Raw genomic sequence first — 13,006 nt, 5'->3', positions numbered from 1 at the left:
ACAACATATATATTGTAGGGCTGTCAGCGTTAACGTGTTAATCACGATTAGATTAATGCAATCCATAACGCATTAATTTTTTTTAATGGCATTTTAATGTGTCAAGCCTTTTTGTCCCTTCTACTCCCCCGTAGACGGCTCCTCTAGCTGTAGCGCTATGCTTTGAAGTGGCCTCCTGCAGTAAACCTACCGCGCTGATGGAAAGTAAGAGAGCTACTGGACTTTTGAACGGCTTGTTTAACTTTAAAACACTTCCAGACGCTTCAGTTGACAAGTCAAAAGTAAAATGCAACCTGTGTCAAACGGAGTTTAACTACCACCGGAGTACGTGGAGTTTGAGTTAGCACCTCCACGCTAAACACCCAGGTGCAGCCAAGCCAGCCTCAGCTCCACCAAAGGACCATTTTGGAGTGTGGGAGTCGCAGCAGAGCCGTGATTGATTCCCAGTTAAGACACTCTGGTAAGAAATGCTTTACATTATGGGCTTAAAACTGCCTTCAAATGGAAAATAACAGGATTTTAAACATGCAAGTCAAAACGCCATTAATCGTGATTAACTATGGAAATGCTGCGATTAATCGCGATTAAAAAAATTAATCGTTTGACAGCCCTACCCTAAATATTATTATTATTATTAACTTAATATAATAATTTGACGTGTGTGAATCAGGACAGAGAACGACGCTGCTATAGTGACTCAGGTGTGTAGGTGTGTGTGTGTGTGTGTGTGTGTGTGTGTGTGTGTGTGTGTTGCCGTGACAGCAGATGATGAATGTGCATTATGAGGAGAATAACAACAGCGCTGGCACGATGGCGTCCAGAGCACCGGCCGCAGACAGCAGCCTTCCCGACACCAGAGCCAGATGTGTGTGTGTGTATGTGTGTGTGTGTGTGTGTGTGTGTGTCTGTGGTGGCCGGTGTGCCGAGGCCCGGGGCAGTTTGTCAGCTGCAGGGCTGAGAGGCAGATTGTGTTGGCAGAGGGCTGAGAGCACGACAAAATCTACAACACACACACACACACACACACTCTGTTTTTCAAGTCCACTGTCCCTGCTGTGTGTGTGTGTGTGTGTGTGTGTGTGTGTGTGTGTGTGTGTGTGTGTGTGTGTGTGTGTGTGTGTGTGTGTGTGACCGATGAAAACAGGCCGTTATGTGTGTGATTGATGACTGAAGCTGCTGTCAGTGTGACTCACGGGGAAACTCTTAAGATTAATTAATCTAAATGTTTCATAATCAAACTAAACCTGCAGTCCTTCCTTCCTTCCTTCCTCCCTCCTTCCTTCCTTCCTTCCTTCCTTCTTTCCTTCCTTCCTTCCTTCCTTCCTCCCTCTTTCTTCCTCCCTTCCTTCTTTGCAGTACTGCAGTCAGTGTGACTCACGGGGAAACTCTTGAGATTAATTAATCTTCTTCTTATGACATTAAAATATGTTAATTATTGATTATCCAGATTTTTAGTAAAGAGTCAAAAAGAATATTTGTAATTATAGGAAATAGTGTGATGTGTTAAAATCTAATATCAGTCTCATTTCTGTGTGTTAACCCTCCTGTTGACCTCGAGTCAAGGAAGGAAGGAAAGAAGGAGGGAGGGAGGAAGGACAGACGGAAGGAAGGAAGGAAGGAAGAAAGGGAGGGAGGAAGGAAGGGAGGATGGAGGAAAGAAGTACAGAAGGAAGGAAGAAAGGGGGATAGGGGAAGGAAGGGAGAAAAGAGAGAAGGAGGGAGGGAGGAAGGAAGAAGGAAGGAAGAAGGAAGAAAGGAAGAAAGAGGAAGGAAGGAAGGAAGGAAGGAAGGAAGGAAGGAAGGAAGGAAGGAAGGAACAGTCAAAACAGGACGACAGGAGGGTTAAAAGTCATCATCAGACTCATAATAAACAGTTTCTTTCTTTAAACTGATGTTGAGGCATTTCGTCTCCTTTCTTCCTTCCTTCCTTCCTTCCTTCCTTCCTTCCTTCCTTCCTTCTCTTACTGTCTGGTTTCCTGTCTGTCAGTCTTTCGGTGTTGGCTGGCTGTGATCTGATCGTCTTCTGGAGCCAGATCGCCAGCCGGCCGGGGCAGCAGAGGTCTGGGTGACAAAACCCGGGGTCTGCACACACTCCAGGTCACACACACACACACACACACACACACACACACACACACACACACACAGACACACACACACACACACAGACACACACACACACACACTCCTCCTCCCTTTAAAACCATGCCGCCGGCCAAATTGGCTGGAAAAGCAGATAAACATACTGCAGCAGAAAAAGCCTCTCGTCTCTTGACACCGATGGTTTTTTTTTTTCTCTTTCTCTTCTCGTCTCGTTGCCCAGTTTCCTCTCGTCGGCCAAATGTTGTGTGTGATACTTTATTTTTGTGGGGGGGAGGTAAGGGGTGGGGGGGGGACACGTTGCTGCTGCTGACAGAAATATCCTCGTCTCTCACAATATGGAGGCAGATTATTTGCCATTTATTCTTGTGATGTGTGCATAAATTCATGCTGCGCTGCAAAAGAGCTTCACTTAGCCGAGAGGGATGAAGTCAAAGAGAACAGCTGCTCGACAACCGGACGTGTCTAATGTCTGGTTTGCTGTCATTAAAGTATATTCTGTCTGTTAGGCCGGACCTAGTTCTGTGGTCAGAGGCTCGCAGGACGGTCCTGCTGGTGGAGCTCACCATCCCGTGGGAGGAGGGTATTCAGGCTGCCAACGAGCGGAAGCGGGCTAAGTATGCTGACCTGGCGGCAGAGTGCAAGGAGGCAGGCTGGGAGGCCATCACGTGTCCTGTGGAAGTGGGGTGTCGGGGGTTTAGGGGTTTATCGGATCCTCAACTGCTCGCCTACTCCGTGACATGGGATGCATAGGAGGGGAACATCGGAAAGCCGTCAAAGAATTGGCTGAGGAGGCGGAGGGAGGAGGGTTAGCTGACGGACCCGGTGGAAATTGGGTCCGTCAGCGGCGCGTTACAGTTGCACCGCGGTCACCGCAGCTGATCAGTAGCACTATAATCAATGAGAGTGTTATCACTGGGAGCGTCTCAGCAGCGTGTCAGCAACGTCCCAGCAGCGCTATCACTCTGCAGCATTTCTATTTTTGACGGAGCTGTTTGTAACTCACAACAAGCTCAACAGAGCAGATCGCACCAGACAGGAAGTCCGACACTGAATCGGCATAATAAAACTTCCGTTTTTCAAAATAAAACAACCCGTGCAGCCTCCCGATCGTATTTCAGCAACAAACAGGAATAAAACAGATAAAGACTCCATCTAGCTACGTAGCTACTGACACATGACATCAGCACAAACATCTAAAAAAATTACCAAATCAACCAAAATTGAGCAAGTTAACAAAATCGGGCCGTTTAGTTGTGCTGCTACTACAGTAATTACGGTAGACTAGCTACTACAGTAATTACAGTAGACTAGCTACTACAGTAATTATGGTAGACTAGCTACTACAGTAATTACAGTAAACTGGCTACTACAGTAATTACAGTAGACTAGCTACTACAGTAATGACGGTAAACTAGCTACTACAGTAATGACGGTAGACTAGCTACTACAGTAATTACGGTAGACTAGCTACTACAGTAATTACGGTAGACTAGCTACTACAGTAATTACGGTAGACTAGCTACTACAGTAAGTACGGTAGACTAGCTACTACAGTAATTACGGTAGACTAGCTACTACAGTAATGACGGTAGACTAGCTACTACAGTAATGACGGTAGACTAGCTACTACAGTAATTACGGCAGACTAGCTACTACAGTAATTACAGTAGACTAGCTACTACAGTGATTACGGTAGACTAGCTACTAAAGTAATTACAGTAGACTAGCTACTACAGTAATTACGGTAGACTAGCTGCTACAGTAATTACAGTAGACTAGCTACTACAGTAATTACGGTAGACTAGCTACTACAGTAATTACGGTAGACTAGCTACTACAGTAATTACTGTAGACTAGCTACTATTACAGTAATTACAGTAGACTAGCTGCTACTACAGTAATTACGGTAGACTAGCTACTACAGTAATTACGGTAGACTAGCTACTACAGTAATTAAGGTAGACTAGCTACTACAGTAATTACGGTAGACTAAAGGCACTCGTTCAGAATTGATTGGGCTGCGGTAATTACTGTATTAGCAGTGCAACTTCATTTTAAAAGGCAGCTTTCTCTACCAGAGCTCCGCTGCTGTAACGCTCCCGGTGTGAGTTGACGCCGGGCAGAGGACGGAGCTAAACCGTAGCGCAGCCGTTCCGCGCCGCTGACAGACCCGGTGGAAATCCCCAGTTAGGAGGAAGCATAGGAGTTGGGGGCCGATCAACACCTAGGGCGTCAGCAGGGGGTGGCAGGGAGAGATCCCGGCCATTGCTCCGCCACCAGGAGATATACTGGGGTTAAAGGAGCGAAACATCTATGACTGGTTGTCCCCAGCTGATGACCCGCTTAGGCCCTCAGAGGCAAAAGCAGGAGTCCATCAACCTGAGACCATAAACACATTTTGAAAACATTTACTGAGGTTAGAAATCAAGTGAGAAGTTGGTGAATTCTCCATTGACTTGTATAGAGACGGTCGCCCCCTGGTGGCCTTTTGATAGAATGCAGCTCTAAGTTACTTCTCCATTGACTTGTATAGAGACGGTCGCCCCCTGGTGGCCTTTTGATAGAATGCAGCTCTAAGTTACTTCCTGGTTGGACTCATTTCAGAGGACCAGAACTGGTGGTATGAAGAGATGTAGGAGGTCGTTAAGGTGGTATTAATAGACGTAGTAGGTCGTTAAGGTGGTATGAAGAGACGTAGTAGGTCGTTAAAATGGTATGAAGAGACGCAGTAGGTCGTTAAGGTGGTATAAAGAGATGTAGGAGGTCGTTAAGGTGGTGTGAGGAGATGTAGAAGGTCGTTAAGGTGTGATAAAGAGATGTAGGAGGTCGTTAAGGTGGCATGAAGAGATGTAGGAGGTTGTTAGGGTGGTATGAAAAGATGTAGGAGGTTGTTAAGGTGGGATGAAGAGATGTAGGAGGTTGTTAAGGTGGTATGAAGAGATGTAGGAGGTCGTTAAGGTGGTATGAAGAGATGTAGGAGGTCGTTAAGGTGGCATGAAGAGATGTAGGAGGTCGTTAAGGTGGTAAGAAGAGGTGTAGGAGGTCGTTAAGGTGGCATGAAGAGATGTAGGAGGTCGTTAAGGTGGCATGAAGAGATGTAGGAGGTCGTTAAGGTGGCATGAAGAGATGTAGGAGGTCGTTAAGGTGGTATGAAGAGATGTAGGAGGTCGTTAAGGTGGTATGAAGAGGTGTAGGAGATCGTTAAGGTGGTATGTAGAGATGTAGGCGGACGTTAAGGTGGTATTAAGAGATGTCGGAGGTCGTTAAGGTGGTATGAAGAGGTGTAGGAGATCGTTAAGGTGGTATGTAGAGATGTAGGCGGACGTTAAGGTGGTATTAAGAGATGTCGGAGGTCGTTAAGGTGGTATGAAGAGATGTAGTAGGTCGTTCAGGTGGGATAAAGAGGTGTAGGAGGTTGTTAAGGTGGTATGAAGAGATGTAGGAGGTCGTTAAGGTGGTGTGAAGAGATGTAGGAGGTCGTTAAGGTGGTATGAAGAGATGTAGGAGGTCGTTAAGGTGGGATAAAGAGGTGTAGGAGGTTGTTAAGGTGGCATGAAGAGATGTAGGAGGTCGTTAAGGTGGTATGAAGAGATGTAGGAGGTCGTTAAGGTGGTGTGAAGAGATGTAGGAGGTCGTTAAGGTGGTATGAAGAGGTGTAGGTGGTCGTTAAGGTGGTATGTAAAGATGTAGGAGGACGTTAAGGTGGTATTAAGAGATGTAGGACGGCCTTAAGGTGGTATGATATAATGTAATATCTGACCTGAAGGAGTCGGTCTCGGCGTCGTGGCTGTTGTCGTGCGTGTAACACACTCGGTGCGCTGCGACGTCGAGCTGCGTGAAGGAGACGAGCGCGACGCCCGGCTGCTGGACGGCGTGGACGAGGCCGTGACGAGGCGGCATCGACACCGCGTAGACGAGCTGCTCGGGACGACCCGACAAGTCTGAGGCCAGCAGGATGTCCGTGTTCAGGACGACGCGCTCCCCCTCCATCAGCTGCACCGGCCGGGTCAGCAGCACGATGTCACCTGCAGGTCAAAGGTCAAAAGGTCACAGCAGGACTGAAAATGTCAAATGGTGTAACCCAGGGGTGTCAAACATGCGGCCTGTGGGCCAGAACTGACCCGCCAAGGGGTCCAATCCGGCCCACTTTCCTTCCATCTTTCCTTCCATCTTTCCTTCCTTCTTTCCATCTTTCCTTCCTTCCTTCCATATTTCCGTCCTGACTTCTTTTCCTACTTCCATCCTTCTGTCCCTCCCTCCTCCCTTCTTTCTTTCCTTCCTTCCTTCCTTCCTTCCTTCCTTCCTAGTTTCTGAAAAATGGCGAAAAACGACTGATGGTTTAAGTTCAGCTTGGCAAACTGACACAACTGGAGGAGGAGGAAGAGGAGGAGGATGAAGAGGAGGAGGAGGAGGATGAAGAGGAAGAGGAGGAGGTGGAGGAGGAGGATGAAGAGGAAGAGGAGGAGGTGGAGGAGAAGGAGGAGGAGGAAGAGGGGGAGAAGGAGGAAGAAGAATGAGAGGAGGACGAAGGGAGGAGGAAGAGAAGAGGAGTAAGAGGAGGACGAAGAGGGAGAGGAAGAGGAGGAAGAGGAAAAGGAGGAGGAAGAGGAGGAGGAGGAGGAGGAGGAGGAAGAAGAGAAGAGGAGGAAGAGGAGGAGGAAGAGAAAGAGGAGGAGGAGGAGGAAGAGAAAGAGGAGGAGGAGGAGGAGGAAGAAGAGAAGAGGAGGAAGAGGAGGAGGAGGAGGAAGAGAAAGAGGAGGAGGAGGAGGAGGAAGAAGAGAAGAGGAGGAAGAGGAGGAGGAGGAGGAGGAGGAGGAGGAGGAGGAGGAGGAGGAGGAAGAAGAGAAGAGGAGGAAGAGGAGGAGGAAGAGAAAGAGGAGGAGGAGGAGGAGGAGGAGGAGGAGGAAGAGAAAGAGAAAGAGAAAGAGGAGGAGGAGGAGGAGGAAGAAGAAGAGGAAGAGCCCAGAGGAGCGAGGAGCACCCAGAGGAGACACACTCCACAGCTGCTCCTCCTCTCCTCCGTTAATTATTCAGAGGCTGAGCAGGTCGTCCGTTTCTCACCTCGGCTCCTCGAAGGATCGGAGGGCCGAGAGCCAGAAGGGCCGAGTCCTCGCTGCGCTGTGTTCACCCGACTGGCAAAGCTGGCAAACGGCGAGCAGCGGGGGGGGGGGGGGGGCAGAGGAGGGAGGGGGGCGAGGGGGGGGGCGAGGGTAGGAGGGAGGGGGGGGCGAGGGTAGGAGGGAGGGGGGCGAGGCTTAATAATGTATGACCCTCTAGACCGGCCGGTGGGACCACAGAGGGCAGAGGTGTGTGAAGGTGCAGAGTGTGTGTGTGTGTGTGTGTGTGTGTGTGTGTGTGTGTGTGTATGCTCTAACTACATCTAAAGGATTTTGTTCTCCTTTTTTCTTTATTTAACCCTTTAAATATCCTTCCTTTCTTCCTTCCTCCCTCCTTCTTTTCTCTGTCCTTCTTTCCTTCCTCCATCCCCCTTTCTTCCTTCCTTCTTTCCTCTGTCCATCCTCCATCCCCCCTTCCTCCCTTCCTTCTTTCCTCCGTCCTTCCTTCTTCTTCTTCCCTTCCTTCCTCCCTTCCTCCCCTCCTTTCCTTCTTTCTTCCACCCTTCCTCCTTCCTTTCCTTCCTTCTTCCACCCTTCCTCCTTCCTTTCCTTCCTTCTTCCACCCTTCCTCCCTCCTTTCCTTCTTTCTTCCTCCCTCCCTCCCTTCCTTCCTTCTTCCTCCCCTCCTTCTTCCCCCCTTCCGTCCCCCTTCCTTCCTTCCTCCCCTCCTTTCCTTCTTTCTTCCTCCCTTCCTTCCTCCTTTCCATCCTTTCTTCCTCCCTTCCATCCTTTCTTCCTCCCTTCCTTCCTCCTTACTTTCCTTCTTTCTTCCACCCTCAATTTCTCCCTCCTTTCCTTCCTTCTTCCTCCCTTCCTTCCCCCCTTCCTTCCCCCTTCCTTCCTTCTTCCTCCCTTCCATCCTTCCTTCCTCCCTCCCTTCCTTCCTTGACTCGAGGACAACAGGAGGGTTAAACCTGCTGGTAGTGAACAGTGTGTTAACCCTTCCTTCTTCCACCCTTCCTCCCCTCCTTTCCTTCTTTCTTCCTCCCTTCCATCCTTTCTTCCTCCCCTCCTTTCCTTCTTCCTTCCTCCCTCCCTTCCTTCCTTGACTCGAGGACAACAGGAGGGTTAAACCAGCTGATAGTGAACAGTATGTGTTATGCTGAAGTTGACCTCTGACCTTTCTGCACGGTGTGGACGGAGATGAAGAAGCTCTGAGCAGGACTCTCGTTGTCCAGGTCGCTGAGGGTGAAGCGGAAGCTGTCGTGACCTTTGAACCCGGGCGTGCTGGCGGCGGCGGCGGCGGCGTGTGAATACCAAAGACGGTTCATCTCCACGTCGTCCTGAGTGAAGTTCTGAGCGACCGACAGCTCGATCCACCCGGAGTCCGTCTGCAGAGGAACGGAGCAGAGTCTGAAAAACCTTCCTTCCTTCTGTCCTTCCTGCCTTCCTTCCTTTCTCCTTTCCTTCCTTCTTAATCCCTTCTCCCTTTCTTCCTTCCTTCCTTCTGTCCTTCCATCCTCCCTACCTGGTTCTTTCCAACCCTCCTACCTTCCTTCCTTCCTTCTTTCTTCCCTCCTTCCTACCTTCCTTCTTTCCTCTGTCCATCCTTCCTACCTTCCTTCTTTCCTCTGTCCGCCCTTCCTTTCCTTCCTGCTTTCCTTTCCTCCCTTCCTTCCTTCCTTCCTCTCTCCTTTCCTTCCTTCCTCCTCACTTCTTCATTTCTTCCTTCCTTCTGTCCTTCCTTCCTCCCTCTCTGCTTCTTTCCTTCTCTCCTACCTTCCTTCCATCCTCCCTACCTGCTTCTTTCCTTCCCTCCTACCTTCCTACCTTCCTTCTTTCTTCCCTCCTTCCTACCTTCCTTCTTTCCTCTGTCCGTCGTTCCTTTCCTTCCTGCTTTCCTTTCCTCCCTTCCTTCCTTCATTCCTTCCTCTCTCCTTTCCTTCCTTCTTCCTCACTTCTTCATTTCTTCCTTCCTTCTGTCCTTCCTTCCTCCCTCTCTGCTTCTTTCCTTCCCTCCTACCTTCCTCACTTCCCCATTTCTTCTTTCCTTCTGTCCTTCCTTCCTCCCTCCCTGCTTCTTTCCTTCCCTCCTACCTTCCTTCCATCCTCCCTACCTGCTTCTTTCCTTCCCTCCTACCCTCCTTCCTTCTTTCTTCCCTCCCTCCTACCTTCCTTCTTTCCTCTGTCCGTCGTTCCTTTCCTTCCTGCTTTCCTTTCCTTCCTTCCTACCTTCCTTCTTTCCTCTGTCCGTCCTTCCTTTCCTTCCTGCTTTCCTTTCCTTTCCTCCCTTCCTTCCTTCCTCCCTCTTTCCCTTCCTTCTTCCTCCCTTCCCCCTTTCTTCCCTCCTACCTTCCTCCCTTCCCCCTTCCCTTCCTTCTTCTTTCCTACGTCCTTCCTGCCCTTCCATTCCTTCCTCCCTTCCTTCCTTATTTCCTTCCTTCCTTGACAACAGGAGGGTTAAAAACAGTAAATAGTCAATAAAACACCATATCATCTAGTTTGGCATGATCTTACATTATAAGATTATAAATAATATTATTCCTTTCCTTCCTTCCTTCCTTCTTTCATCTGTCCTTCTTTCCTTCCTTCCTCTTTTCCTTTCTCTCTCCTTCCCTCCCTCCTCCCTTCCTTCTTTCTTTCCTTCCTGCCTTCCTTCTTTCCTTTCATCCCTTCCTACCTCCTACCTTCCTTTGTTCCTTCCTCCCTTCCTTCTTTCATCTGTCCTTCTTTCCTTCCTTCCTCCCTTCCTCTTTTCCTTTCTCCCTTCCTCCCTCCCTCCCTCCTCCCTTCCTTCCTTCTTTCATCCCTTCCTACCTCCCTTTGTTCAGTCTTTCCTTCCTCCCTTTCTTCTTTCCTTTCATCCCTTCCTTCTTTCCTCCCTCCCTCCTACCTTCCTCCCTTCTTTCCTTTCCTTGAATCGAGGACAACGGGAGGGTTAAGTGAAATTTAAATAAATAAATATAGTTAATAAAACACCTTCAGTTGTAGTTTCCCGTATCGTGGCGCTGCGTTCAGGAAGTAGTAAACCTGGTTGGGGGGTGAGTCGAGGTCCTCGGCCTCCAGCACAACGCTGGATATCACTCTGCGCTCACCGGAGTTCACCTCCAACCCCGCGTTCCTGAAACACCAACGAAGAAGACCATGATCAGACACCAGTTTCATGTTCAGGAGGACGAGAGATAAAACTCTGCTGAGGCTGCAGTTCCTCTAACGGCCACACGAGGCTCCAAAAGTCAGTCCCCATAAACCAGGGGGCTCAAACATGAGGGCCTCATGTTGGGTCCGATCCGGCCTACTTTCCTTCCTGTCTTCTTTTCCTTCCTTCCTTCCTTTCCTCTTTTTCCTCCTTCCATCTTTCCTTCATATTTTCTCTTCCTTCCTCCCTTTCCTCTTTCCATCTATCTTTCCTTCCTTCCTTCCATCTATCTTTCCTTCCTTCCTTCCTCCCTTTCCTCTTTCCTTCCTTCCACCTTCCTTCCTTCTCTTTCTTCTCTAACTTCTTTCCTTCCTGTCTTCTCTTCCTTCTTTCCTTCCCACCATCTGTCTTTCATTCCTTCACTACCTTCCTTCCTTCTATCCTTTCTTTATCTTTTTTCTTTTTTCCTTCCTTCCATCTTTCATTTGTCTTCTCTTCCTTCCTTCTTTCCTTCCCTTTCTCCTTCCTTCCTTCCTCTCTTCCTTCCTTCCTTCCTCCCTCCCTCCCTCCCTCCCTTCCTTCCTTCTTTCCTTCCTTCCTTCCTTCCATCTGTCCTTCTTTCCTTCCTTCCTTCCATCTGTCTTTCATTCCTTCACTACCTTCCTTCCTTCTATCCTTTCTTTATCTTTTTTCTTTTTTTCCTTCCTTCCATCTTTCCTCCCTCCCTCCTTTCATTCCTTCTTCCATCTTCCATCTTTCTTTCTTGTCTTCTCTTCCCTCCTTCCTTCCTTCCATCTTTCCTTCCTGTCTTCTCTTCCTTCCTCCTTTCCTTCCTTCTTTCCTCTCTTCCTTCCTTCCTTCTTTCCTTCCATCCTGTCTTTGTCCCTTTCCTTCCTTCCTTCCTTTCTCCCTCCTTCTTTAGTCCCTCCTTCTTTCCTTCGTTCCCTCCTTCCTTTCTTTCTTCCTTCCTTCCTCCCTCCTTCTTTCCTTCCTCCGTCCTTCCTTCCTTCCTTCTTTCCTGCCTCCCTCCTTTCCTTCCTTCTATCCTCCCTCCCTTCTATCCTCCCTCGCTCCTCCCTTCCTTCATTCCATCTGTCCTTCCTCCCACCCTTCTTTCTTTCTTTCCTACCCTCCTTCCTTCCTTCAATTCTTCTTTCCTTCCCTCCTTCCTTTCCCTCCTTCCTTTCCCTCCTCCATTTTTCCTTCCTGTCTTCTTTTTTTTTCTCCATCCTTCCTTTCCTTCCTTCTTTCCTTCCATCCTGTCTTTGTCCCTTTCGTCCCTTTCCTTCCTTCCTTCCTTCGCTTCCTTCCTTCCTCCCTTCACCCAACATGTTAAAACTTTGCAGCAGTTTGCTCACAGCTAAACTTTTATAAACTCACATCTAAATTTTATTAAGTTATGAATAATTAAGAGAGAAGCTGTTTTATTTTTATTGTGAGGTTGTTGGTGACGTAACAAGGTTTCCAGTTCATGAAAGTTCATTAAATATTTTAGTACATTTTGTCTTAAAGGTTTAAAGCAGAGGGGGTCAAACTCATCTTCATTCGAGGCCCACATCATTAAAAAGATGGAGGGAAGGAAGGAAGGAAGGAAGGAAGGAAGAAGGAAGGAAATAAGAAGGGAAGGAAAGAAAGACAGGCAAAAGGAAAGAGGGAAGAAAGGTAGGAAAGAGAGATTGTCAAGGACAGACAGACAGATGGACTGAAGGAAGGAAGGGAGGAAGGACAGACGGAAGGGAGGGAGGAAGGACAGATGGAAGGGAGGGAGGAAGGACAGATGGAAGGAAAAAAGGAAGGAACGAAGGAACCAAGAAAGGTAGGAAGGACAGATGGAAGGAAGGAAGGACAGATGGAAGGAGGAAAGGGAGGAAGGAAGGAAGGGAGGGAGGGATGGAGGAAGGATGGAAGGAGGAAAGGGAGGAAGGACAGATGGAAGGAAGGGAGGAAGGACGGAAGGAAGAAAGGGAGGAAGGACAGAAGGAAGAAAAGGAGGAAGGAAGGAAATAAGAAGGGAAGGAAGGAAAGACAGGCAAAAGGAAGGAGGGAAGAAAGGTAGGAAGGACAGACAGAAGGAAGGAAGGAAGGGAGGAAGAAAAGGAGTAAGGAAGGAACCAAGAAAGGTAGGAAAGACAGACAGATGGATGGAAGGAAGGGAGGGAGGGAGGAAGGAAGGAAGGAAGGATGGAAGGAGGAAAGAAATAAGAAGGGAAGGAAGGAAAGACAGGCAAAAGGAAGGAGGGAAGAAAGGTAGGAAGGAAAGACAGACAAAAGGAAAGAGGGAAGAAAGGTAGGAAGGGAAGATAGACAAAAGGAAAGAGGGAAGAAAGGTAGGAAGGACAGACAGAAGGAAGGAAGGAAGGAAGGAAGGAAGGGAGGAAGAAAGGGAGTAAGGAAGGAACCAAGAAAGGTAGGAAAGATAGACAGATGGATGGAAGGAAGGGAGGGAGGGAGGAAGGAAAGAAGGAAGGATGGAAGGAGGAAAGGGAGGAAGGAAATAAGAAGGGAAGGAAGGAAAGACAGGCAAAAGGAAGGAGGGAAGAAAGGTAGGAAGGAAAGACAGACAAAAGGAAAGAGGGAAGAAAGGTAGGAAGGACAGACAGAAGGAAGGAAGGAAGGGAGGGAGGAAGGAAGGAAGGAAGGAAGGAAGGATGGAAGGAGGAAAGGGAGGAAGGACAGATGGAAGAAAAGGAGGAAGGAAGGAAATAAG

General features: G+C 48.5%; 1 protein-coding gene across 1 annotated transcript in view; it reads right to left on the bottom strand.

The window, feature by feature from the left end:
• frem1b (Fras1 related extracellular matrix 1b) overlaps positions 1-13,006 on the bottom strand; it is a 309,123-nt gene that overhangs the window by 13,816 nt on the left and 282,301 nt on the right. The window contains exons 21-23 of the mRNA XM_053322680.1: positions 10,140-10,281; positions 8,341-8,551; positions 5,864-6,128 (exon numbers count right to left, since the gene is read on the bottom strand). Coding sequence (XP_053178655.1) covers positions 5,864-6,128; positions 8,341-8,551; positions 10,140-10,281 — 618 coding nt within the window. The remainder of the gene's footprint in view (positions 1-5,863; positions 6,129-8,340; positions 8,552-10,139; positions 10,282-13,006) is intronic.

This window comes from Scomber japonicus, chromosome 7 (assembly GCF_027409825.1).
Source record: "Scomber japonicus isolate fScoJap1 chromosome 7, fScoJap1.pri, whole genome shotgun sequence".
NCBI lineage: Eukaryota > Metazoa > Chordata > Actinopteri > Scombriformes > Scombridae > Scomber > Scomber japonicus.
This window is presented reverse-complemented; position numbering and strand designations above follow the sequence as displayed.